This window comes from Delphinus delphis, chromosome 7 (genome assembly GCF_949987515.2).
Source record: "Delphinus delphis chromosome 7, mDelDel1.2, whole genome shotgun sequence".
Taxonomy (NCBI): Eukaryota; Metazoa; Chordata; class Mammalia; order Artiodactyla; family Delphinidae; genus Delphinus; species Delphinus delphis.
This window is the reverse complement of record NC_082689.1, coordinates 55,643,696-55,671,688: the sequence shown is the minus strand read 5'-3', so window position 1 is coordinate 55,671,688 and position 27,993 is coordinate 55,643,696. Positions and strand designations below refer to the sequence as shown.

The following is a 27,993-nucleotide window of genomic DNA, read 5'->3' as shown; positions in this document are numbered from 1 at the left end:
CCTAACTAGCTAATTCTACCATGTAGATGAAGCATAGGCTTAAATACTTTTGCATCTCATAGCACATGAGTTAGTTACATAATAGGCTCTCAACAAGTGTTTTTACTGCCTACATGTGTTTCATTACTGTACACATATTTGAAATATATATAATCAGCAGTTTTTCCACAGCTATAATGGTTTACACCAAAACTGTAATTTTGGTTCACATCAAGTTTTCCATCACCCAGGAGAAAAGGCTTTTTGTTATTCTGTTGATATCGGCAAAATTTATAAATTTTGTCTCCTGAGAGTTGGCAAGAAGCATGTTCAACCTCAATATGGAAAAGGAAGACTGTGGAAGTCAGTTAACTACATTTACATTTAAGGCATGCAAATAGTATTAGACTGAGCTCTCTGGGAGTCAAGCAAAAATTAATAGATCTGTTTTATTCCAAAAGGATTCTGAGGAAGTTGTTGCTTATACAGCATTTTGGCTAGAAATCTATGAATTTTACATGATTGCAAGCAAATGTGCTAGCTGGTGTTTCAATGTTGTTCTAGAAACATCTAGATAGGGTGTGAGAAGCTCAAAGACTAGAGTTGCTGAACTCTCAGACTTGAGTTTTTTTCCTTAGAGCACTCAGCAATTTACTAGTGCTGCCCCCTTTTTTCACTCCTAGTCTATCTGAAATAGTCAATGGTTTGCAGCAGCAGCTAAACAGGAGTGGGGCTCAGTGATTCTGTAGTTAGACTGGACGTTTAACATTGAACTCTCTTTTAAGATCTGGAGATCAGGCATACAAACCAAGTCCTCTTCACTGTTGCCTGAATTGTCTCAGAACTATTAAATAGTTCTTTTCTATCAGTCAAATAACTCCTGGAATATCTTAACTCTCACAGAGACTGTGTTAGCAAGAAGGTGGCTCTTCAGAAAGGAGGTGACTTCACTGGGCTTAGAATGCTTATGGCAATCCTTTCTCTTGCCATTCCCAAGACTTATCTTTTACACATTATGCAAAAAGGAACTCTACTTCTGATGGCTGAGGTCTGCAAGGCGGCTTATAAAAGTGTATCTAATCAACTGGCTGAAAACGATTGTGGAGCACTGTCCTACTGATATGCCCCTAATTTCACCAGGTGCCACTCTCCAGAAATGAAGTCAATTTGTAGATAAATGAGAAGTCTTAAGAGCAGCTGTAGGGTAATTCTATCTCTAGCAACACAAAACTTTGGCACCATTAGGGAAAGGAAGGGCGCAGCACCCAGTAACCACGGAAAGAGAACCAAGGTTGCAACTTAGCATTAGCATTTACTAGCTGCACGCCCTCGGGCAACTTAGTGTCTCGGAGTCTCAGTTTTTTCATCTGTAAAATGGAGATTGCTTACTTGAGATCTAGCATTAAGCACTGTGCCAGGCACGAAGTAGGCGACGAGAAAATGATAGCTATTTGCTCTAATGGTTATAGGCACGAATCAGTTTTGAGTTAGTTTAGTGACTCCGCAGGAAGGGAGAGCAGAGGTGGAGCAGCAGGAAAGGATGGCGTTGGTTCGCTCGTCAGGTCCCCAGCACCGCCCTTGTCTCCTGCTCCGAGGCGTTTGCTCCCGCAAGCTACTCCAGAGGCTCAGGCCACACTCGAGGAGGCCACCCAGGGCACTAGGACACCTCGGGGACGCTTGCGGTTTGACTCCCGGTCTAGCCCATCCCGGGCCGAACCAACCCCGGGACTGCTCGAACTCACCTGCTTGACAGGTGTCGGAGGTCTGGGGCGTGACCGCGGAGGCGGGCGGGTGCGGTGGGCGGGAGCTGAGACTATGAAGCTCCAGGCGCATGGCACCCGCCGCCCAGTCGCCGCGGTGGCTGCCGGGATGCGCCGCAACGAATGGTCGCGCCGGGCGCAGCTTTGAGTGACCTTTCACCCGCGCCCAGCGGTCCCGGGCGGCGGCACAAGGCGGAAGCCATGGCGGAGGCGGTGGCTGCGGCTGCGGCGGGCGGGACGGGCGCGGACGCGGGCTCCGGTTCTGCAGCGGACAGGGAGCGGGACCGCGCCGGGCGGAGGCTGCGGGTTCTTTCGGGCCATCTGCTGGGCCGGCCCCAGGAGGCTTTGAGTACCAATGAGTGCAAAGCGCGGAGAGCGGCGGCGGCGGCGGCGGCCGCCACGGCGGCGCCCACTGCCACTCCCGCCGCGCAGGAGTCGGGCACCATCCCCAAGAAGCGGTGAGTAGCGGCTCTGTGGAGCGAGCTGGCGGTGAGGACCAGTCCGGGCCTGTGCTGCGGGAGGGCACCGGCGAGATGGGAAGGGAGGTGACACGGGTGGGTGGAAGGCATTCAGGTTCCAGAAAGTGCGGACCATCTCGTTTTTAAGAGAGCGTGGATGAGACCCTGGACTCTGTCAGGAAGGGGGACGGATGAAATGGTGGATTTTGGTCACTGAGAGTAGTAGACCTGAAGAACTCTTATTGGGGAAGGCTTTCAGGGGACCCTTTTTCTTGGATTCATAATGCGAGAAATTCATTCTCTGTATGGAATTAATACTTTGGAAGCCAAGGTCTTGGAATAAATAGAAGGGGTATTATTGTGATCCTCTAAAGAAATTTAGGTTTGTACCAAATGATGGATCTCTTCTAATTCGCTCAAGCTTCGGTGCGGGGAGAAGTGGTTTCTGGAAGAAGGTGCTGCTGACTGGTTTCTGTGGGGTAGATTTCTGCTTGTTTAGGGACATGGTCTTTGACTTTGAGGGAGGAAATCGAGGGGTGGCTTAGAAGCAGTAAACAGCAGACACTAGTTAGTGATTTAGGGTGTGGTGGTAGCTACTGAGCTGTGGTGTAACCAGAAGGTGAAAGATCCTTGTCTGTGGTTGAGATTGTTTGTAAGACATCTTGACTACGACTTTTTGGCGAAATGTTAAGCTCTGATGGAAGCCACAAGGAAAAGCTATTTTTTGAGATGTGGTTTTGTCAGCATGGATAAACTTTTAAAGTGGAAAAAAAAGTTGCTAATGTTTAATGTGTACTTTCAATGAGCCAGAGATTGTGCTAAATCTGTGATTTCTTTTACTCCTCTCCAAACTATGAGATAGGTGCAGTTATCTCTCATTTTACAGATGAAAAAATAAACAAGATTTAGAAGCCTGCTGCAGGATTGGCAGGTACACTGTGTGGCCGGTTAGATTTCGAAAGTGCGTCAAGTTGACTTTAGGGCCAAATTCTTGAGCAGTACTGCTTCCAATGAATTCATTCATTAATTCAACATTCATGAGTCCTTCCTTCAATACATGCTCACTGTACTAAGAATAGAGAGATTTAAAAATGCAGTATTTACTCATAAGGAACTGATAGCCTAGTAAAGTAATGTTATAACACAGTGAGATAAGAAACTTAGCTGATAACCATAGCAAATAGTCACTTAACCCAGATTTGGGTATTTATTTGTGAGGGCAAAGGCTTTCCAGAGTAAGGATTGCCTGAGTAAATCTTGAAGGTTGTATTGGAAGGAGCCTGCCAAAGGAGAAGAGCTTTTTTTTTTTTGGCGAGAGGGCTACTCATCGTTGCAGTGCGCGGTCTTTTCATTGCGGTGGCTTCCCTTGTTGCGGAGCACGGGCTCTAGGCACGCGGGCTCAGTAGTTGTGGCGCACGGGCTTAGTTGCTCCGCGATATGTGGGATCTTCCTGTACCAGGGATTGAACCTGTGTCCCCTGCATTGGCAGCCGGATTCTTAACCACTGCACCACCAGGGAAGTCCAGAGAAAAGCATTCTTGGTGAAAAAACTGTGTTCACAGGTAAAGCAGTGAGAGGTTGAATTGCTAAGAGTTACGTGTTGCAGGAGGAGGTGAGAATGACTTGGGATGAGGGTTGGAGATGTGGTCTTGTTTGCAGGATTTTATGTGGGGTAAAACATAATTACATTTACCTTTTTAGAAAGGTCACATTGAGGATTGAGTTGAAGGTTTAAACAGCTGAACATATAGTTTCTGGAAACATAGATCTGAGTTTGAATTTCTCCTTCACAATTCCAGCTGCATGACTTTGGGCAAGTCACTTAACCTCTCTCAGAGCTTTAGACCCCTCATCTTTGAAAATGAGGACAATAATTCCTGCTTTGCATTGTTGCTGTGAGAATTGGAAAATATAAAGTGATCAAGCGCTTAGTGCAATGCCTGTTTCATAACCCCTTAACAAATGGGAGATGCAGTTTTGATTGAGTCCAGAGACAGGGAGACCATTTAGAAGACTATTATCCTAGTGAGAAATGCTGTGATTCTGAACTAGGGCATAATGTTTGAAAAAGTATTAGGAGGTAAATTTTCCATAACTTGGTTACAGAGTGGTGGGGGAGGAAGGAATTAAGAATCACATCTTGGCCTCTGGCTTCATTTGAAGTTATATTAGCTGTGACTGGATTTAAAGCTTTTAATTTTTCTAATGGCTTAATGTACATTTATGTCCATTCATTTGTGTGCATCTGTGTGATTGTACATTTATATGCAGGTTCACACTCTCAGAGCTAAGTAGGTAGGACAGGTGTTCCTTAAGGCTGGATTTAGGGGCCTTTGTCTGTAGCATTTGGAGAAAAATAGTAGTGTTTGGAAGGCACATTGGGGTAATGGATGAGGCTTCTCATGGCTGAAGGTGACTGGTCTGGGAGGCCTTCTGTGGCTGTTCCACGGACTGAAGTCCCAACTGTATGTAATCTATGCTATCAGTGGCTCTGGTCTTTCATTCAGGATTAGGTGTGGCTAGTGGTAAAGTTTAATCCTGTACAACTGTTTTAAAGTTTGAATCAAAATATGAGGGAACACAAAAACTTGTGTTCGATGGAACATCAGAAGCTTCTTCACAGAGTGATCTACTGCTTAGCTGGGGCTCAGTTTGCCAGCACCAGAGCTGAGCCTAAAGGGAAGGCAAGTGATGGAGCAGGAAGGAGCCAGTGTGTATATCTAGTAAAGTGTGAGTGTGACTATATGTCATTATTTTGGAAGCATTTGGTGATGTGTATTATTCGTATAATTCCTTCTCTTTTATTACCCTGGATGATGTCATTGGTAGTAATTCTTTTATCTCATGACTGATTATCATCATGGAATTGGAGGAGTAACTTTTTGAAACTCCATGCTTTTATTCCTCTTACAGAGTAGTCATGCATGTTAATTTACTCAACATTTATAGAGTAGTTGCTTTATAACATACTGTCTTAGGTTCTTAGGTATTGGAGGTAAAGAGATGATAATAGTCCTTGGCCTCAAAGAATTCAGTATAGAAAGGGAGATGCACATGCCAGTACATTTTGAGTAGAGTCAATGTAGATACAGGTATAGATGCAGCACAAAGGAAAGAAAGAGTGATTTACTTTGTCTAGGGGGTCAGGGAAAGCTTTCTGAAGACGGTTTAAAAATATGGATGATAGTGTGGTAGGTTGATTGGAAGGTGAGGGGAGTTTGTATTCCAGACAGAAGTTATAGCATATGGCAAAGCAGGGGGCCGTGAAAGTGCATCTTGTATTTGGGTAACTAAATAATTCAGTATTGGTAGAGGTGGGAGTAAAGTGAAAAGAGGAGGGCATAAGCAGGTCATGGAGGCCTTTGGCCTGTAGGTCATCAGTCCATTCATTCTTTCACTCGTTTATGTGTGAATGTTTGCTTACTATGCAACACATAACTGAACAAAAACTGCCGTTATTGGGCTTCCTTGGTGGCGCAGTGGTTGAGAGTCCACCTGCCGATGCAGGGGACACGGGTTCGTGCCCCGGTCCGGGAAGATCCCACATGCCGCAGAGCGGCTGGGCCCGTGAGCCATGGCCACTGAGCCTGCACGTCCGGAGCCTGTGCTCCGCAACGGGAGAGGCCACAACAGTGAGAGGCCCGCGTACCGCAAAAAAACAAAACAAACAACAACAAAAAAACCCCTGCCATTATGGACTTACATTCTAATTGGAGTGGAGATAGTGAACAGACAAGTAACACAGTATGTCAGATGATGGTAAGTATGATGAATAAAAATGAAGCAATGTAGGAGGATAGATGATGGAGAGCCCTTGAAGGAATTAAGCCAGGAAGGGACATGATCAGATTGGGTTTGGGTTTGAGAGCAGTCACTTTGGCTACAGTGTTCGGAATGGATTGGAGAAGGATGAAGACGGATATAGGAAGATCCGTTCGGGGAGGCTGTTGTAGCAGAACAGGTGAGAAATAATGAAGGATTAAACCAAGATGATGGCAGTGAGAATACAGAGGAAAGGATGGATTTGCATTTTGGAAGTTAGTGCATTAGGTGATATTTAAAACCTGTTACACTTGTCACATGGTCTCCTATGAGTTGGTTCTAATTACTTCTGTCCAGGAACATATATTCTCATTATTTGAAGTTGCAGAGTAGAGTTTTGAGGATGATGGTTTACTTTTGGACCTCTGTTTTCCTTTAAGTGCATGTTACTCCATGAACAATTTCTTTTTGCTCTTGCGTCTGAATGGAGTTTTAGATTCCTAAAAATCATAATAAATGTCAACTAAATATGTGACATTTTTATGCCTTGGTTTTGGATTTTTTCAGTTTTTTTTGTTTTAAGTTACTGTAATGTTATGAAAAAGAGAAGGAAAAAAGCCCTTGTTCACATCTGTCTCTCCATACTGATAACCACTTCTCCAGTTGTAATTTTGGCTCCAACTTCTTTGTGGTTTGCGTTAGTCAAAACTGTTCTATGGCAGTTTTTACAGAGGTTATAAACTCTTATGTTTCAGATCAAAAGAATATCTGATTAAGAAAGCTATTAATTACTTAATTTACTTGCCCATACTGTTACTTATACACACCATTCTTTAAAAAATAATGTATTATTTAACACCTACCAGAAACCTTGGTAGATATTTTCCAGAAGGAAAAACCTGAGTTAACCTCTTGTAAATGTTTCCCAGGAGGACATCTGAAGCCTGTAAGAGCTGATGCATTTCTGCAACAAGGTTATTTGCACAAGTGACCTGACATATGATTTAACGTCATTTGGCAAAATTAGAGCTTATTTTAGTAGTTATGCTGAATGAAATACTTAGCCTGCATTGAGTTCCTAGCTAGGAATTCTAGTAATAGTAGTAATAGGAGTTTTAATTTGATTAAGTCCTAATATACCAGGTACTCTGCTGAGGCTTTACGTACATTATCTCATTTAATTTTCAGAGTAGCTCTGAAAAGGAGGTGACACTGTATGTATGTTATGGGTGAGGAAGTAGAGGCTTAGAGTAGTTAACTTGTCTAAAGTCATGCAGTTACGAAATAAAAGAGACAGCATTTCAACTCTGATCTGTCTTCCTCCAGAGGCTGCATTTCTTCCCCTATGCAATATTACTGCACTTGATGTTGTTCTCTAGGGGAAATTACCTACTTGGTTGTCATCAAGCTGTTTTCTTTGTCATCCAAGTTGCAAATCTTTTGTTATTGAATAGATCATGATCATATACAGTGTCATAATTAAGAGAACATTAGTTTATATTGTACTTATTATATAAATTATAAAATATATGATCCTGTCAAAATGAAATTCATAATATATACAATGGAATATTACTCAGCCATAAAAAGAAACAAAATTGAGTTATTTGTAGTGAGGTGGATGGACCTAGAGTCTGTCATACAGAGTGAAGTAAGTCAGAAAGAGAAAAACAAATACTGTATGCTAACACATATATATGGAATCTAAAAAAAAAAAATGGTTCTGAAGAACCTAGGGGCAGGACAGGAATAAAGATGCAGACATAGAGAATGGACTTGAGGACACAGGGCAGGGGAAGGGTAAGCTGGGATGAAGTGAGAGAGTGGCATGGACATATATACACTACCAAATGTAAAATAGATAGCTAGTGGGGAGCAGCTGCATAGCACAGGGAGATCAGCTCGGTGCTTTATGTCCACCTAGAGGGGTGGGATAGGGAGGGTGGGAGGGAGACGCAAGAGGGAGGAGTTATGGGGATATATGTATATGTATGGCTGATTCACTTTGTTATAAAGCAGAAACTAACACAACATTGTAAAACAATTATACTCCAATAAAGGTGTCTAAAAAAAAAAGAAAGTATAATGCATTGTTTAAAATGATAGACCAACCTGTTTCCTTTTGTGAGTGAATTTTGCCATTTGACTTGTGAGAGAAAATGGTGTCGAGAATAAAAGGGAAAGAGGAGGAGGAGGACTGTGGAAGACGCCAGATCAGAGGAGAAAGGAGGAGAGGAGAAGAAGTAATGGGGGATTTACTGCCTGGGTGTAAATTAACTATCTTTGGACTGTAAATGAATAAGAAACCCTGAAGACTTAATCTCCATATTTGGTATCATACTTCTCTTAGATTGGAAGTATCATTTAGAGATGGACCACATCTTCTGTAAATAGACTTCATTATGTCAGGAAGTTTCTACTATAGAGCCATCTACCTTCTGGTCACTTAATAAAAATATCTACTAATAAATTAAGTGATCTCTTTTTAGGATGCAGAGAAATGGAGTGCTGTTGTAGTCAGATGAGATACTTTATGGAACTGTTTAAAAGCAAGTGCTGGGGCTTCCCTGGTGGTGCAGTGGTTAAGAATTCACCTGCCAATGCAGGGGACTCAGTTTCGATCCCTGGTCCAGGAAGATCCCACATGCCGTGGAGCAACTAAGCCCGTGTGCCACAACTACTGAGCCTGTGCTCTAGAGCCTGTGTGCCACAACTATTGAAGCCTGTGCGCCTAGAGCCTGTGCTCCGCAACAAGAGAAGCCACCACAATGAGAAGCCTGCGCAGTGCAATGAAGAGTATCCCCGGCTCGCCACAACTAGAGAAAGCCTGCGTGCAGCAAGGAAGACCCAACACAGCCAGAAATAATAAATAAATAAATAAATAGCAAGTGCTAAGCAAGTATTACTCCTTTTGGTTTTATTTTCTTATTACTGAAATAAGATACTAATAATAAACTAATCTTCAACAGATTATGTTAATTTCAAATCCAAACCAAATTAAGGTATTCTAAGTAGGGTTTACTCTCTTTGTTGGGCTTTAGGGGTAATATTTAGTTATACCTCTGTCCCACATCTGAGTTCAGAATCAGTTGAGAAGTAAGAGTCAGAATATAGACAGATGGAGTAAAAATGTCAGCTTTATTACCAATAAAGCTGGTTGGAGTATATGGCTTGGATCTGGGCTACCTAATATTTACCCTGAATTAGCTATGCTCAGTCACAGGCAGTGCTGGACCACAGATTTCCTCTGCAAGGGCAGAGTCAGCTCTGGGAAACCTCATACATGGCACTGAGAGACTAGAGTATAACCTCTCCATAGCCGATAGATTGGAGAGAGAGAAAAACAGCTGACCCCAGGTGCTTAGTGCCTCCTCTCAGAAGCCACTAACCAGGTAAGTCACTCTTCCCATGAGAAAGAGTAAATGTGTGAGGGCTGGGGAGAGGCCAGGACTGTTACCTTTCTGAAGTCCCTCCACGTGGGAAACTGGAGGCTGGAGAATGGAGGTTTTGCTGGAATGTTTTTGGAGAAATTAAGGGAAAGGGCTGAAAACTTTTTGGTAAATAAACAGTCTTCCACCTTTATCATTTGCATGTATTATCCACGTTGCCTACTGAATATATTATAGTTTCCTTGGTAGGGCAGTTAGCGTCCTCCAGGAGGATCTGTCTAAATCAGCCTTTCCAAGCTGTCTCTTATTTCCTTGATACCTACTGTGTACTCTAGCTACATACCAGAATTATTGCTGTTACCAGAACATGGTCTTCCCTTCCCCTTTTCTTTTTTTGATATGTTAGTGTGTCTCAAAGTATAGTACACATAGCACTGATGGTCCTGAGGTAATTTGGGGTGGTACAAACCTTATTTGGATAGTTATAAATGTTTGTATATATACTTATTTTTGTTAACCTTTATTGAACTCTTACAAATTTATTATAAAAGTAAATGCATAAATCTGAAGTTTACAGCTTACTTTTTTTTTAAAATTTTATTTTTGGCTGCATTGGGTCTTCGTTGCTGTGCGTGGGCTTTCCCTCGTTGCGGCGAGCGGGGTCTGCTCTTTGTTGTGGTGCATGGGCTTTGCATTGCAGTGGCTTCTCTTGCTGCGGAGCATGGGCTCTAGGTGCGCGGGCTTCACTAGTTGCAGCACACGGGCTTAGTAGTTGTGGCACGCAGGCCCTAGAGCACGCAGGCTTCAGTAGTTGTGGTGTGTGGGCTCAGTAGTTGTGGTACGCGGGCCCTAGGGTGCACAGGCTTCAGTAGTTGTGGCGTGCGGGCTCAGTAGTTGTGGCTTACAGGCTCTAGAGTGTAGGCTCAGTAGTTGTGGTGCACGGGCTTAGTTGCTCCGCGGCGTGTGGAATCTTCTTGGACCAGGAATCGAACCTGTGTCTCTGGCGTTGGCAGGCAGATTCTTAACCACTGTGCCACCAGGGAAGTCCCTTTGCTTAGCTTTCTTAAAAGAAAAACATTAATGTCTGACTTTGATTCTCTTCTCTTAAGCATTCGTATATTTAATTCTAGGTCTTTCTGTAGTTAAAATATGCTTACTCATTAAGGAAGGCTGTCACCATTCTAGGTAACTGCAGTTACTTTTGACAAGGGAGTTTTGCCTCTTGAGTGAGATCATCTTAACACTCACTAAGAAAAATACTGTGTTGTAAATAATATTTGGCCTTGCCAGCATATCTCAAGTTACTAACCAGAGATTTGGGTCAGGATGCTGACCGGATTCTTGTCAGTAACTTTACTGGGACTCTCCAAACTCTATTTATAGTTGCCATGTCAGCCACCTCATAGCACCAAGTGGGGAGCGTTCATGTATTTCAGGACTTTGTAATCAAGTAATACGAGTTATTTAATTTTTATATTCACAGTTTGCAACCACAGATTATGTAGTTGGATTTTTCATTTCTTCTAAAGACGTTTGAACTTAATAGGAATCCAGCATCAGGGATATTAAAATGACACCCACTTGAATTCTATTCTGCTGTCAACTCATATTTTATAAATTACTGTCCACTAGAGCTTTCTGTGATGATGGAAATGCTCTGTGGTCTTCACTGTCCAATACGGTAGCCACTAAGCACATGTGGCCATTAAGCACTTGAAATTAAGGGGCCATTAAGCGGCTAGTGTGACTGAGGAGCTGAGTTTTAAATTTTGTATACTTTTAATTAATTTAAATTTAAGTAGGCACATATGGCTAGTGACACTATGTTAGCACAGCTATAGTTTGAAACTTAACTCATTATCTATCTTTTCTTGTTCCCAAATGAAGTTACTGTTCCGAGTTTTCTTATTTCTCTAAATATTACCACCAGTTCTGTAGTCACATCCTTCAGCCCTTACTCTTGAACGTCTTTCCATATTTTTTTTTTCCAACTTTTAAAAATTGAAGGATAATTGACTTAACAATGCTATATTAGTTTCAGGTGTACAACCTAATTATTTGATATTTTTATGCATTACAAAATGATCACCATGTTAAGTCTACTTATCATCTGTTACCATACAAAATTATCACAATATTACTGACTTATAATCCTTAATTGTACATTACATCTCCATAACTTAATTTTTTTTAATAACTGGAAGTTTGTATTTCTTAAGCTCCCTCACCTATTTCACTCATCCCCCGCAACCCCCTTCCCTCTGGCAACCACTATCAGTTTGTTCTCTGTATTAATGAGTCTCATTTTTTAAATTTTATGTTTGTCGTTTGTTTTGTTTTTTAGATTCTACATATAAGTGAAATCATGCAGTATTTGTCTTTCTCAGTCTGACTTATTTCACTTAGCATAATACCCTTTAGGTCCACCCATGTCGTCACAAATGGCAAGGTTTCATTCTTTTTTATGGCAAGTAATATTCCATTGTGTGTGTGCCATATATTTTCCTTATCTGTTCATCTATTGATAGACACTTAGGTTGCTTCCATATCTTGGCTTTTGTAAATAATGCTGCAATGAACATAGGGGTGCATATATCTTGGATCATATGGTGGTTCAATTTTTAGTTTTTTGAGGAACCTCCATACTGCTTTCCATAGTGCTGCCCAATTTACATTCCCACCAACAATGCACAATGGTTCCCTTTTCTCTGCATCCTCACCAGTGCTTGTTCATTGTCCTTTTGATAATAACCATTCTGACAGTTGTGATGTGATAACTCATTGTAGTTTTGATTTGCATTTCCCTCATGATTTGTGATATTGAGCATCTTTTTATGTGTCTGTTGGACATCTGTATGTTTTCTTTGGAAAAGTGTCTATTCAGGTTCTCTGTGAGTTTTTAAATTGGGTTGTTTGGGGCTTTTTGATGTTGAATTGTGAATTCTTTGTGTAGTTTGGATGTTGACCCTTATTGGATATATTGTTTGCAGATATTTTCTCCCGTTCAGTAGGCAGTTGTTGATAGTTCTTTCACTGTGCAAAAGCTTTTTAGTTTGATGTAGTCTCATTTGTTTATTTTTGCTTGTTTCTCTTGCCTGAGGAGACATATCCAAAAAAGTATTAAGACTGTTGTCAAAGAGTGTACTGCCTGTTTTTTTCTAGGAGTTTCATAGTTTGAGGTCTTAAATTTAAGTCTTTAACCCTTTTTGAATTTATTTTTGTATGCAGTGTGAGAATATAGTCCAGGCAGATTCTTTTGCAAGTTGCTATTCAGTTTTTCCAGCACTATTTATTGAAGGGACTGTTTTTTCTCGCCTCCTCTGTCATAGATTAATTGAACATGTAAGTGTGGGTTCATCTCTGGGCTCTCTGTTCTGTTCCATTGATCCATGTGTATGTTTTGGTACCAGTACCATACTGTTTTGATTACTGCAGTTTGAAATCAAGGAGTGTAATATCTCTGGCTGTGTTCTTTCTCAAGTAGAGAAAGGTGCTTTTGGCTATTTGGGGTCTTTTGTGTTTCCATACAAATTTTAGAATTATTTGTTTTAGTGTGAAAAATGCAATTGGTATTTTGATAGGGATTGCATTGAATCTGTATATTGCATTGGGTAGTGTGATTGTTTTAACAATATTACTTCTTTCAATCCATGAGCACAGTGTATCTTTCCATTTGTTTGAGTCATCTTCAGTTTCTTTCATCATTGTATTATAGTTTTAAAGTACAAGTCTATTACCTCTTTTGTTAGGTTTATTCCTAGGTATTTATTCTTTTTAAAAATTAATTAATTAATTAATTTATATTTATTTATTTTTTTGGCTGTGTTGGGTGTTCGTTTGTGTGCGAGGGCTTTCTTTAGTTGTTGCAGGCGGGGGCCACTCTTCATCGCGGTGCACGGGCCTCTCACTATCGCGACCTCTCTTGTTGCGGAGCACAGGCTCTAGATGCGCAGGCTCAGTAGTTGTGGCTCATGGGCCTAGTTGCTCTGCAGCATGTGGGATCTTCCCAGACCAGGGCTCGAACCCGTGTCCCCTGCATTGGCAGGCAGGTTCCCAACCACTGCGCCACAAGGGAAGCCCTATTTATTCTTTTTGACGTAGTTTTAAATGGTAATTTCTCTGATAGTTCGTTATTAGTGTATAGAAGTGCAACATATTTCTGTATATTAATTTTGTATGCTGAAACTTTTCTGAATTTATTGATGATTTCTAGTAGTTTTTTGGTGGCATCTGTAGGATTTTCTATATGTAGTATCGTGTTATCTGTAAACAGTGACAGTTTTACTTCTTCCTTTCCAATTTGGATTCTTTTTCTTGCCTGATTGCTGTGGCTAATACTTCCAATACTGTGTTGAATAAAAGTGGTGAGAGTGGGCATCCTTGTCCTGTTCCTGATCTTAGAGGAACGCTTTCAGCTTTTCATCATTGAGTATGATGTTGGCTGTGTGTTTGTCATTTGTGGCGTTTACTATGTTGAGGTATGTTCCCTCTATACCCACTTTTTGAGAATTTTTCATCATAAATGGATGTTGAATTTTATCAGTAGCTTTTTGTGAATCTATTGAGATGATTGTGTGATTGTTATTCTTCAGTTTGTTAGTGTGGTGTATGTGGAAAATCAACCATCCTTGCGTCCCTGGGATAAATCCTTCTTGATCATGCTGTGTGATCCTTTTAATGTATTAATATATTTGGTTTGCTAATATTTTGTTGAGGATTTTTGCATCTATGTTCATCAGTGATATTGGCCTGTAATTTTTGTTTGTTTGTTTGTGGTGTCTTTGTCTGTTTTTGGTGTCAGGGTGATTTTGGCCTTGTAGAATGAGTTCAGAAGTGTTCCTTCCTCTTCAATTTTTTGGAATAGCTTCAGAAGGATAGGTATTACTATTCTTTAAATTTTGGGTAGAATTCACCTGTGAAGCTGTCTGGTCTTGGACTTATTGTTTGTTGGGAGATTTTGTTTTGTTTTGTTTTAGCTACTGGTTCAATTTCATTACTAGTAACCAGTCTGTTCATATTTTCTATTTCTTCCTTAGTCAGTCCTGGGAGATTGTGTTTCTAGAAGTTTATCTGTTTCTTCTAGGTTGGTCAATTTGTTGGTGTATAGTTGTTTGTAGTAAACTCTTTTTATCCTTTGTATTTCTATGGTATTGGTTGTAACCTCTTCTTTTTCATTTCTGATTTTATTTAATTGGGCCCTCTCTCTTTTTTTTTTTTTTTCCTTGAGTCTGGCTAAAGGTTTATCAGTTTTATCTTTTCAGAGAACCGGCTCTTAGTTTTATTGTTCTTTTCTATTGCTTTTTACTCTATTTCATTTATTTCCACTCTGATCTTTATTATTTCTTTTGTTCTACTAACTTTGGGTTTTGTTCTTTTTCTGGCTCCTTTAGATGTAAGGTTAGATTGTTTATTTGAGATTTTTCCTGTTTCCTGAGGTAAGCATGTATTGCTATAAATTTCCCTCTTAGAAATGCTTTTGCTGCATTCCATAGATTTTGGATCATTGTGTTTCCATTTTCACTTATCTCCAGGTATTTTTTGATTTTCTCTTTGAGTTCTTCAGTGACTCATTGATTGTTTGGTAGCATGTTGTTTATACTCCACATGTTTGTGTTTTTTGCAGTTACTTTCTTGTAGCTGCTTTCTAGTCTCATAACATTGTGGTTGGAAAAGATGCTTCATATGATTTCAATATTCTTAAATTTATTGAGACCTGTTTTGTGGCCTGGCATGTGATCTATCCTGGAAAATGTTCTGTGTGCACTTGAAAAGAATCTGTATTCTGCTGTTTTGGATGGAATGTTCTGTATAGGTATTAATTCAGTCTGGTCTAATGTGTTGTTTAAGGCCAGTGTTTCCTTATTGATTGTCTGGATGATCTGTCCATTGATGTAAGTGAGGTGTTAAAGTCACCCACTGTTACTGTGTTGCTGTCAATTTCTCTTTTTATGTCTATTAATGTTTGTTTTATGTCTTTAGGTGCTCCTATGTTGGGTGTATATATATTTACAATTGTTATTTTTTTGGTTGGATCGATCCCTTTATCATTATGTAATATCCTTCTTTCTCTCTTTTTGTTTTAAAGTCTATTTTGTCTGTTGTAAGTATTGCTACCCTGGCTTTCTTTTCATATTCATTTGCATGGAATGCCTTTTTCATACCCTCACTTTCAGTCTGTGTGTGTCTTTAGATCTGAAGTGAGCCTCTTGTAGGCAGCATATATATGGGTCTTGGCTTTTTTTCTACTCAGCCATTCTATATCTTTTGAATGGAGTATTTAAAGTAATTATTGATAGGTATGTACTTATTGCCATTTTGTTCATTGTTTTGCAGGTGTTTTTGGTGGTTCTTTTTCTGTTTTTTTGTTTCTTCTTTTGCTCTTCTCCCTTGTGATCTGATGATTATCTTTAGTGTTATTTTGGATTCCTATCTCTTTTTTGTGTGTGTATCTATTAAAGAGTTTTGGTTTGTGGTAACCGTGAGGTTTATATATAGCAATCATATATACTTGGTTATTTTAAGTTGTTGATCCCTGAAGTTCAAATGCATTTTAACAATCCTGCGTTTTTACACCCTCCCCCATGTTCACTGTTTGTGACATCATATTTTACATTCTTTTGTGGATGCACGCTTATTGTGGATACAGATGATTTTTCCTACTTTTGTCTTTTAACCTTCCTACTAGCTTTATAAGCAGTTGATCCATTACCTTTACTGTATATTTTGCCTGTGCCAATGAGATTTTTCCTTTTGTTCTTTTCTTTTTAATAAATTTATTTATTTATTTTTGGCTGTGTTGGGTCTTCGTTGCACGCTGGCTTTCTTCTAGTTGTGGAGGGTGGGGGCTACTCTTTGTTGTGGTGCGCAGGCTTCTCATTGCAGTGGCTTCTCTTGTCGCAGAGCATGGGCACTAGGTGTGTGGGCTTCAGTAGTTGCATCACGCGGGCTCAGTAGTTGTGGCTTGTGGGCTCTAGTGCGCAGGCTTAATAGTTGTGGCACACAGGCTTAGTTGCTCCGCGGCATGTGGTATCTTCTTGGACCAGGGCTTGAACCCGTGTCCCCTGCATTGGCAGTTGGATTCTTAACCACTGTGCCACTAGGGAAGCCCCTCCTTTTGTACTTTTAGTATTTATTTTTCTTCTTTTTTTCCTTTTTTATTTCTGGCTATGCTGTGTGGCATGTAGGATCTTAGTTCCCCAACTAGGGATTGAACCCATACCCCCTGCAGTGGAAGCACAGAGTCTTAACCACTGCACCACCAGGGACGTCCCAGTACTTTTCATATTTCTAGTTGTGGCCTTTCATTTTCTGCTTAGAGAAGTCCCTTTAACATTTCTTATAAAGGGGTTTCATGGTGCTGAACTCCTTTAGCTTTTGCTTGTTTGTAAAGTTTTTAGTCTCTCCTTCAAATCTGAATGAAATCCTTCCCAGGGAGGTATTCTTGGTCTAGGTTTTTCTCTTTTATTTCTTTAAATATATCGTGCCACTTCCTTCTGGCCTGCAGAGTTTCTGCTGAAAAGTCAGCTGATAGCTTTATGGGAGTTCCCTTGTCAGTAATTTGTTGCTTTCCCCTAGCTGTTTTTAATATTCTCTCTTTATCTTTAATTTTTGCCATTTTAATTACAGTGTGTCTTGATGTAGTCCTCTTTGGGTTGATTCTGTTTGGGACTATCTGTGCTTCCTGAACCTGAATGTTTGTTTCCTTTCCCAGATTAGGGAAGGTTTCAGCTATTATGTCTTCAACTATGTTCTCTGCCCCTTTCTCTCTTCTGGGACACCTATAATGAGATGTTAGCACACTTGACGTTCTAGAGGTCTCTTAAACTATACTCATTTTTTAAAAAATTATTTTTTCTTTTTTCTATTAAGCTTAGGTGATTTCCACTGCTCTGTTTTCCAGTTTGCTGATCTGTTCCTCTGTATCATGTAGTCTGCTGTGGATTTGAGTGTATTTTAAAATCTTGGTTATTGTATTCTTCATCTCCGGTTCTTTATGTTTTCCATCTCTTTGTTAAACTTTTCACTGTGTTCATCCATTCTTCTCCTGAGTTCTTTGAGCATATATATATGATCATTACCTTGGACTCTACTGGGGAGATTGCTTATTTCCACTTTGCTTAGTTCTTCTTTTGGGGTTTTGATTTGTTCTTTTGTTTGGAACATATTCCCTGTTTCCTTTGTCTACCTCATTCCTGGTGTGTCTGGCTCTGTGGCCTGGGGAATCCTGGGGCTGGCGCTTGTCCACTGTGGGTGGGTCTGGGCCTGGTCTGGTGGTGGTAGTGGCCGGTTCCCTGGGCAGCTGACTGTGGGGCTGGGGGGGTCTTGGATGCCTGCCCACTGGTGGGCGAATAAGCCCCAAGTGCTAATATGCTAGAGGGAGGACTCCAGAATGGCACTTTCCCGTACTGTTGTTTTCATACTGTAGAATGAGCTCCCCAAAATGTCTGCACCAGTATCTGTCCCCAGGGGGAGTCCCAGTTGCCTCCTGCCTCTCCCGGGAGGCTTGCCAAGATCAGCAAGCGGGTCTGACCCAGGCTCCTTTTAAATTACTGCCTGTGTGCTGGGACTAAGAGCGTGTGAGATTTTGCACGCACCCTTTGAGAGTGGAGTCTCTGTTTCCTCCAACTCTCCCATACGCAGGCCCCACTGGCTTTCAATGCCAGCCATTCTGGGGCCTCATCTTCCCAGTGCAGGACCCCAGGCTAGGAGGTCCGGTGTGGGCCTCAAACCCCTCACTCCTTGGGGAGAACTTCTCCATGGATTCCGTTATCGTTCTGTTTGTGGGTTGCCTGTCTGAGGATGTGGGTTTTGAGTGTACCATGTCTCTGCCTCTTCTACCAATCATTTGGTTCCTTCTTTATATCTTTAGTTGTGGAAAACCTTTTCTGCATCTTCAGGTGATTCTCATAGATCGTCGCTCTGTAAATAGTTATAATCTTGGTGTGCCTGTGGGCGGAGGTGAGCCCAGGGTCTTCCTACTCTGCCATCTTGGCCATGCCCCTCTTTTCATTCTTTTAACATTGAACTCTCTTTTGAATTATTCAAATTAATTCTATGGTCCCTCTGCTGCTTTTGTACATGTTTGTCTTGTGTGATCCTCACAATTACCCATTTATAGATTAGTAACTGAAGCTCATAGACACTTGCCAGGTAATAGTCACTTGTTACCTAGTAAGAGTAGAGCTTAGATTTGAGTCCAGACCTTTTCTCTCAAGTCTAGAGCTTTTTCCTTTATACTATACTGATATAACCAAGTCGTATTCATTTTTTCTTCGCAATCTTTCTCACATTCACTTTGTGCACTAAACAGGTATTTATCAGTCATTTGTGTTCTAGGTGCTTAGGTTGTATCAGTAAACAAAATGGACAAAGATTTTGCCCTCATGGAGCTTATGTTCTAATGAGTGAAATGGGTAATTATTTATTATGTTCAGTTAAATTGTTAAGTCTCTTAGAAGGTGGTAAGTGCTGTGGAAAAAAGAAAAAGTGGAGCAGAGTAAGGAGGTAGGTTCAGATTTTAAACAGGATGTTATTGGAGAACATGGCATTTGAACAGATATTTGAAGATGACAGAATTTAGCTGTATTCATATCTAATTAAATGAGTATTCCAGGCAGAAGAATAGTCACGTGAAGTTTCAAAGGGGTGAGGAGATGGCTAAAGAGTATCCAACTGATGTAGGGTGCAGGCACCCTAAGGGGAGGCGCACATGTGTCATATTAGGAGGGTAACAATGAGACTGGTGTAGCTGGAGTGAAGTCATAACCTCCTACCCCCAACCACTGTTTAAAGTCTGTACCTTTAAAATCTCAGCTTCTAATTTACCTGTCTCTTCTGTTCTAGGCAAGGTCTCTTATTCACATCACATTTTCTAACTTCCACACCTTTTCTTGTGCCATTCTCTAAAAAACCTTTGCTTATTTGACACCAGGCTTCAGGGTTTATTGTTTTGGCGATCTTTTCTTTTTGTTTTTGAGAATTGAGGGGAGGGCAGTCTGGGTCTGTTACCTCTTCCCTGTGATTTCTCACATTATGAACAGTAACTCTTAAAAGAAAAATACTGTTAAGTATCATGCAATGTAACATCTAGGCGTAGAGCCTTACTTCATTTAAATCAGTTGGATACTCTTTAGCCATCTCCTCACCCCTTTGAAACTTCACCTACCCAAGTTTGTTGGTGATTTATTCAGTGTTTTCTGTGTGCTAAGCACTGAGGAGGATTAGAACATAGTTTTTGCCTTCTGGGACTTGCAGTTCTACTAAGGAAGAGTGATGTGTATTTTATTACTGCAAGGTGCTAAGTGCTGTAACAGATGTATGAGAGGGAAACGGTGACTGGTACAGCAGTGGAAGGGCAGCTTCATTTCAAAGAAACACAGATTCGAAGAATTGGAAGAGTATTATTCTATGTCACGATGGAAAAATTCTTATATCTGAGGGTGAAAACATTGATGAGAAGATTTGGATGATCATAGAATATATTCCCAGTTTTTCCCCATTTTAAAGAATGCTATGATAACCTTTTTACAATTAAATCCTTAAGAATTTTTTTAAGGCACATTTTTAAAAAGGGCTTAGCATTGGAACACATGATTCATTTACTTTGTTGGCAGAACCAAAAATAAAGGACAACTGCTTGTTTGGACTTAATTTTGACCAAAAATAAAGAATTGGACGTGATTGGAATCCTAGGAGAAATACTGCTGTTGTATTTGAGCTGATTTCTATTGTATAATTTAAGAAAGCAGCTTTCTAGAAATTCAGATAAAAGGAAATTATATGTTTTGGCCTGAGTTGCTAATGGGAAACCAAATAATGACCATAGGAAGCCTAGGAAACTGTTCTTTACCCTGCCTGGGCCTCTGAGGTGATGAGAAGGAGAGAGAGCTGAGGCGACTAGCTTAGATATGCCAATTTAAACTGCTTATTGTTATCAGTAAATAATGTATACTCCACACTTACTCAGTTGGCTCATACTTACCGTTTGGACACATCCCTCTATATGAGGTGATACACTTTAAAGATTATAGTCTTAGCAGTTTCCTTTTTCTCCCAACATATTATTTTGAAAAAATTTAAACATATTGCAAAATTGAAATCATAGCTTGATAGTTAAGGAGTGTTGGAGCCAGAAGACCAAGATTTAAATCCTAGGTTTATCGTATGCTGTTTATGTGACCCTGGACAGTTACTGACTCTCAACCTGTTTTCTCATGATTTAAATAGAGATAATAACATGTATATCACTGGATTGATGTGAGAAGTAAATGAGATAATGATTGGAAAATGCTTAGCTTTATTTTACAGCATTATGCAATACTGTTACTGTTGCAGTAAACTGTGTAGAAAGGAGTAATAAGAATCCTGTGCTGAAATAGTTTCTGAAGGTGGAAGCACGACAAGAAGTGGGAAGTCGTCAGTGGAAACCATGGCATTTTAATAGCAAGAACAAATTTCTAATAAATATCACCTTATGCATTAGAGAGGAAAGGAAGAACCAGAAGAGTAAAGAGCATCAGCAGTTTCGCATACTACATAGTAGGCTGTTGGTCAGTATCATGCACATGTTGGTCACCCTTACATTATTTCTCATTTTGCAACTCTTCTCAGTTGCTCTTAGGAGTCACGGCCCACTGCTGCCTCTACTTGGTATGTGGCCTTGGTGACCACATATATTGGAATGTGAATAAACATATTATTGTCCAAAAGACAAATTATTTGATAAATCGTTCTCTTAATTTTTATGCTTTGTAAATGTATTAACTAGGAAATTTCCATAACAGGTCAACTTTCCAAAATTTGGATCAGAAAATATTGTCTCCGTGTAGCTCTTGTTCCCCCCTTCCAGGATAATCCTTTGTAAAATTTGGATATAGATCTGTCCACCACCTCTGTCATGTAACCAAATCTCCATTTCCTGTTATCCCTTTCCTCTGTCTTCCACAAGGTGAGTGCCCCCACTTTGTCTTCTTGCTGCCCTGTTCTGTTACAAAACTCTACTCAGGTCAATCCTCTCCTATAGTGCAGTGAGTTTAAAGTTTTAATTTTTTTCCCCTTCCTCCATATCCAGTCCCTCTTGATTTTAATAGAGTTTGGGTGAGAGCAGCTTGATTTTAAATCATTTACATTATTGTTGACTATATTCCCCACACTGTACGTTTCATACCTGTGACTCATTTATTTTGTAACTAGAAATTTGTACCTCTTAATCTCCCTCATCTATTTCTCTCATCCCTCCACCCACCTCCCCTCTGACAACCACCTGTTTGTTCTCTGTACCTGTGACACTGTTGCTATGACTTCGTTCATTTGTTTTGTCTTTTAGATTCCTACATGTAGGTGAAATCATACAGTGTTTGTCTTTCTCTCTTACTTATTTCACTTAGTATAATACCCTCTAGGTCTGTACATGTTGTCGCAAATGACAAGATTTCATTCTTTTTTGTGGCTGGGTTATATTCGATTATACATGTGTCAGTCATGTCTTTGTAGGTTGCTTCCATATCTTGGCTATTGTAAATAATGGTGCAATCAACATAAGGGTGCATATCTCTTTTCAAATTAGTGTTTTCATTTTCTTTGGATAAATACCCAGGAGTGGAATAGCTGGAGCATATGGTAGTTCTATTTTTAATTTTTTGAGGAACTTCCACATTGTTTTGCACCAACACTGCATGAGGGTTCCCTTTTCTCCACATCAGGACTCTGCTTTTAAAGTGAGCACCCAGGGCTTCCCTGGTGGCGCATTGGTTAAGGATCCGCCTGCCAATGCAGGGGACACAGGTTTGAGCCCTGGTCCGGGAAGATCCCCCATGCCCCGGAGCAGCTAAGCCCTTGCACCACAACTACTGAGCCTGTGCTCTAGAGCCCGTGAGCCACAACTACTGAGCCTGCGTGCCACAACTACTGAAGCCCGTGCTCCGCAACAAGAGGAGCTACCGCGATGAGAAGCCTGCGCACCTCGACAAAGAGTAGACCCTGCTCGCCACAACTAGAGAAAGCCCGCCCGCAGCAATGAAGACCCAACACAACCAAAAATAAATTAAAGTGAGCACCCAAGGTGATATTTATACTCCCAAGAAGTTTGAGAACCTCTGTGGTTGTGACTGGGTCCTGATTTTAATATTTCCTTTTCTCTCCCCCCAAACTTTGTGGGGTTCATTTTTTTCTGTGAGTTTTCCAGAAGCAAAGGTAATAATCCCAACTACCTGTCATTTAAGGTAGAAGTGGCTGCTGCTTATTATTATTGTGATTATTTTAAGTAAAAAAAAACATTTGTTACAGCTAGAATGCTATGTATATCAAGCAGACGTGGACTTCAGTCTTAGCCTTTTTAGGGTCTTGTCAAGAGTATTGAGTTGTCCCCTGGAAGACAACTTGTTCCCTAAGAAAGGGAACTCAGAGGCTTGGTTTTCATGGTAAAATGACATACAGATTTTTAGAGACATTCATATTCTCTTGTTCAGTTTTATAGTTTTCACAAAAATGAAAGGCTGTATCAGAAATGGCCTTTGGTGGCTTACAGGTTGGTCAGTAGCTTGTGATAAAGTTCCTCTTCCAATTACTAGCAAACAGGAGGGAGCAATGAAAGTTAAGTAACAGTTTCACAGTTGATGGTAGAGAAATTCTGGAATTGATTACCTAAATTGCCACATTGATTAGTTTACAGGTGGACAGTGGAGAAAACAAATTATGAAATTTAAAGTATAGGTCAGGGAGCACATATGGTCAAGGGAAGTATACATTCTTGTTCTTTGTCCTTTGCTAAGATAACTACCTGATACTGATTTGGGCTGTTTTCCTCTTTACATAGACCAACACATGAGGGTGAACAATAGAATGGTTGTGCCTTTCCAGGCCTTCAGAATGGCAGATACCAAGTTTGTGTGAGTGTGTGCATGCGTACATGCCTACCCTAGCACAAAATATTTGGAATATGTATGACTATAAGTATGAATGACTAATAGTCTGTATTTCCATTTTCAAAGAGATTATTCAAACAATAATGAATTTCCAATTGGTAGAATTTGGTAGTGTGTAAGACAAATTTGGGGGTCAGGGAACGTCCCCGAGAAGCCTGCAGTGAGTAATGAGTGCCAGATTATTCTGCCAAGGGGTAAGGCTGGCCTTGCTTTATTTATCCCAGTCCTCCCTTCTTTTCCAACTCTTTGTGCCTCTGTCTATAAGGTTTTTTCCCCCATACCTGTATATTCCTTTTTCTTCCATTCATTAATTCATTGTGAGTATAATAGGAATTGGACCTTGGGGACACAACTTTTGACCCTTGAATTCAGGTTTTAAAAACTTTCTTCACAGTACCAGATTCTTGTAAACTATAAAGAGTTGACTGTAGGAAATTAAATATGTATTTGATATGCTGTATGTTTGAAGCTGACTCATTTGTAATGGAATTCTATCATTTAAAAAAAGCCCAAAACTTGTAGAGATCGCTAAGTAACCCAACAATGGGTTTTATAACGAACCATTGTGGAATTTCTGTATGTATGTGAAAGAAACAATTGTCCTTTTGGAACAGAGAGAAACTGCACTGAGACTCAAGGGCTGAGCAGCGTATTTGCTTCAGGTTCAGAGTTGTGGTAATCATAGTCCTTTAGTTCATGGCATTTGCCTATGAACAAATGTGAGGCCTCTTTTTATTTTTATTTCCTCAATCTCTGGTTTCTAATCCCATCTCCCCCCCTCCCATGGGCACCCATGAATGTTCTTAAATACATGTGTATATGTTTTATAAAATATGCAGTATTATTTAGTGTGTATATTTTTATTTGCTTAAATTGTATTATGCTGTAGATCATATTGTTTCTCCTTTTGTGTTCACTACTATTTAAAAAAATCTCTTCATGTTTCTGTATATATATCTATCTCCCTCTCTGCTTCTGATTGCTGCATAGTGTGTCAGGGAATTTACTTACCACTCATCCAATCCTTTAGTGATGCCTCCAGCTACTCTTACAAATAATGCTCCAGAGAATATATCACACATGTTTCCTTATGGAACTGTGTGTGAATTCCTCCCAAATGTATACCCAGGAGCTGTATAGTTGGGCCATAGAAATGCCATTACCTATGAAAAGTTAGCACACCATTGCTCTGTGGAGTGGTTTACCAGTAATGCTTTTCTGTTTCTCTTTTCCATGTTCTTGCTGACAACTTTCTGCATCTAAAGTCTTATATTTTATCCATTTTACACTATTACATTGGACAAAATTAGAAAATTGATTGACTTATTACATGGAAGGGCCACATTTTTATTATGGCAACTAGAGTTTTAATTTAGGGGATATTGAGGGAAGATTGAAATTCCTGTTGAAGTTCACAGAGTTGCATGATAATGTCCAGGTTTTGCAAGGAGAAGCACACTGTTGTCTTGTTGGGCACGGATGTTATCTTGTTGACCTGTCCAGAAACCTGATCTTGTTAGGGTCCTGGAATCAATCGTAGTAAAGTAGTTTGACTTGTGTTAACTACCTTCACTAGTGACCAAAGTTAGAATGCCAATAGACAAACTCATGATGAAAAAATAAAATTGTCAAGCCTCCTGGACATTTTAGTTGGCCAGTTTTTCTCTGTAGGAAATAAAGTATAGTTAGAAGAGTTAGTGAGTTTTATATCAGGGCAAGAGGAAATATTCTATGATTCAGATGTTTGATAGTGTCAAGATTTCAGAGCCTGATGACATTTATCTTTTTTCTAAGTCAAATTTTTTAACAGTCTTAGAACTGCAAGGTTTGTTGTAGCAGTGTAAATTAAGTGGTGATTATCTATCCATGTCTTCTGTTTGAGTTTTTCTATTCTTTTTTTTGTAAAGGGGCTTTCTTTTATAGTACACATAAATTATTACACTTATAACTAAGATACTTGGATTAACAACTATTTGAAAGGGGATTAGTTGCACTGTTAGATTGAGACAATAAGCATTGTAAATAGTTGTATGGGAGTTTTGCTACTTAGTTTTTAGAAATAATTTTGTAGGACCTGTAGACTAGATGTGACCATGGTTTTAAATGTATTTTAAAGCATACACATTTTAAATTAAATTTAGAATTAAACAGTATTCTGCATATTTCTCCCCTTATTAGGCCTTTATATTTCTAATGGGAACTCAGCTTCGATTTTTTTTTTTTTTTTTTTTTTTTTGGTGGTACGCGGGCCTCTCACTATTGTGGCCTCTCCCGTTGCGGAGCACAGGCTCCGGACACGCAGGCTCAGCGGCCATGGCTCACGGGCCCAGCCGCTCTGCAGCATGTGGGATCTTCCCGGACCGGGACACGAACCTGTGTCCCCTGCATCGGCAGGCAGACTCTCAACCACTGCGCCACCAGGGAAGCCCTCAGCTTCAATTTTTTTAGATAAAATAAGCTAGTGGGAAGATTGTTTCATTTATAGGTAGTTTTTGGTAGCATATCTTTTCAGGGAAATATTCATTTTATTTAGCAGATCTTGGTATCTTTCTCATCACTTTTATTTTTTACTTCACTTTCGTGATTTCCTTTGGATTATTTGGGTCTTAAAGTAATTAAACACATTATCAGATAATGAGGATTCTAATTAGCACCAAAAACTCCTGGAAAGATCAAAAAAAATTTTTTTTAAACTTCTACAGATTATAATACATATGGAATTAATTTGAATTTAACTGATACTGAGCTTTGTTAGTAGAAATCCAGCATTGGGGCTTAAGTTTCATACTTCAGTTTTTATTTTTCAAAAGCTCTGAGATCATACGATCTTTTTCACATTGTTTAAATTAGAAAATATAGATAACAGTTTGGTTTTTTATCTGAACTGAGCAGTGAAGTATCTTGTATTAGAATTTTGATTTTTGGAATTATATTGGAAAAATATATATTTTTTAGTTATCAGCTAGCTGAACTTTTTTTATTGCTAACCCCAAATAAAAGTAGCTCAAAGCATATTTTCCTTTTCTTTATTTCCCATTGAAAACTATCATGATTATAAATAGTAATGATAGTAACTATGCATTTATATCGGGATGCTTGCAACATGTAATAGTGCTTAGAAAAATATTGATGTGATGAAGAAGAGGTTCCTTTAAATCACTAGTAGAGGAATAGTAATCTGACTTAATCTAGTTTGTACAGAGACTTAAAAATGAAAATTTCCCATTTTAAGAATAAAGAAAGGAACTCTCTGGTTTTGATAAAGATAATGTTAAATCTAAAATTTCAGTTAAAAATTGTGCAAAAATCAGCACTGGGAAATGCAGAATACTGAGTATGTATAGCATGGGAGAATACTGCCACCTTGTGTACGTGTGATGCTATTTTAATGTCTCCTTTTTCTTTTGTTATGCTAGCTAATACAATGTGCTTTTTCACTATTTGATACTGTGGTCAGATGTGTAAATGTGTAAAACATGGACTTGTGTGTGTGTGTGTGTGTGTGTGTGTGTAGTAAAATCAATCCAGCTTTTCTTGTTTCTTGGAGGGGGGCGGGGGAGTCTTATATCTTGAAGACATTAAATTTGTAGTTAGCGCTAAGAATTGGAAAGTGTGAGAGATCGATCAGTTTGGTTAGTTGATTTCTGTGGATAGTTGAGAATTGACTTCTTCTGTTTGAATCTTATGGAAAGTTGGCGATTCTTTGATCATTCTTCATTGCGGTGCTTGTAGTGCTTTGGAATCATTATGCTTAATGGCAGAATTCATTATCCTATAGATAAAGGGAGTACAAAGCATTGGGTATCCTAATACAACCAGATTCCTTGATTCTTAAATGTTTTCCTTTAGGTCAAGTGCAGAAGAATGACGATAATAATAACATGTAATAGTGCTTAGAAAAATATTAATGTGATAAAGAAGAGGTTCCTTTAAATCATTTTAACTACCTGAGAGCATGACTTAGTGGGTTTCGAATATTACCTTTCTGAAGAGAAAGAATGACAAGACTGGGAGTTCACTTTCTGATGCTCACAACTAACTTAGCGCTGTAATCATGAGTATTTCTCTAGGCACACATTTTTTCATCTGAAAAATGAGCAGTTGAACTGGATGGTTTCTAAGGACCTTTTTAGTTTTAGAATTCTATGACCGTGTAAAGTTTTACTCTAATTTTTAAAATGTTAATGCTATAAAATGCCCTTCAGTGTACTCATTACATTCTTCTATATAAGAAGTTATTTTAAAGTTTAATGTAATCACATAGTTAAGTTTAACTGTCATAGAAAATATTAGTAATTTGAAGGGATACATGTATATAAAAGTTTAAAACCAGAAGCCTAGGAAATTTGCCTACGTTTTATTTAATGTGTGGGGTACTTTGAAAATAACAGAAGATTGGTTTGGGGGTAATCTAGATTTTAATTACATACTACTTAAGCAACATAACATTGTTTTTTTGAGGCACAAATGCATTACAAATGCCCGTATTTCAACTTCTGGGAAGCCTCCAAAAGTTGGTATAAATATGGTAAGGCCTATATCATAGGCAGAATTTTCTGATTGAGATGAAAAGAAAGAAAAAAGGTACCTTAGCCTACAGTTATAAACTTGGAGGTTCTTTAAGATATTACCCAACTGAAAATTTAAGTTCCAGAGTCTTGAGTATGTAAATCTCTTCATTTTTCAGTGTACAGCAGCAGATATTTCCTGCTTATTACCTTGA

The 27,993-nt window shown here is 39.5% G+C and overlaps 1 protein-coding gene across 1 annotated transcript in view; it reads left to right on the top strand.

Moving 5' to 3' along the window:
* The first annotated feature begins 1,878 nt into the window (after nucleotides 1–1,878).
* The window catches only part of AGPS (alkylglycerone phosphate synthase), a 139,184-nt gene continuing 113,069 nt past the window's right edge, over nucleotides 1,879–27,993 (top strand). Inside the window, exon 1 of the mRNA XM_060016531.1 lies at nucleotides 1,879–2,197. Coding sequence (XP_059872514.1) covers nucleotides 1,941–2,197 — 257 coding nt within the window. The 5' untranslated portion in view covers nucleotides 1,879–1,940. The remainder of the gene's footprint in view (nucleotides 2,198–27,993) is intronic.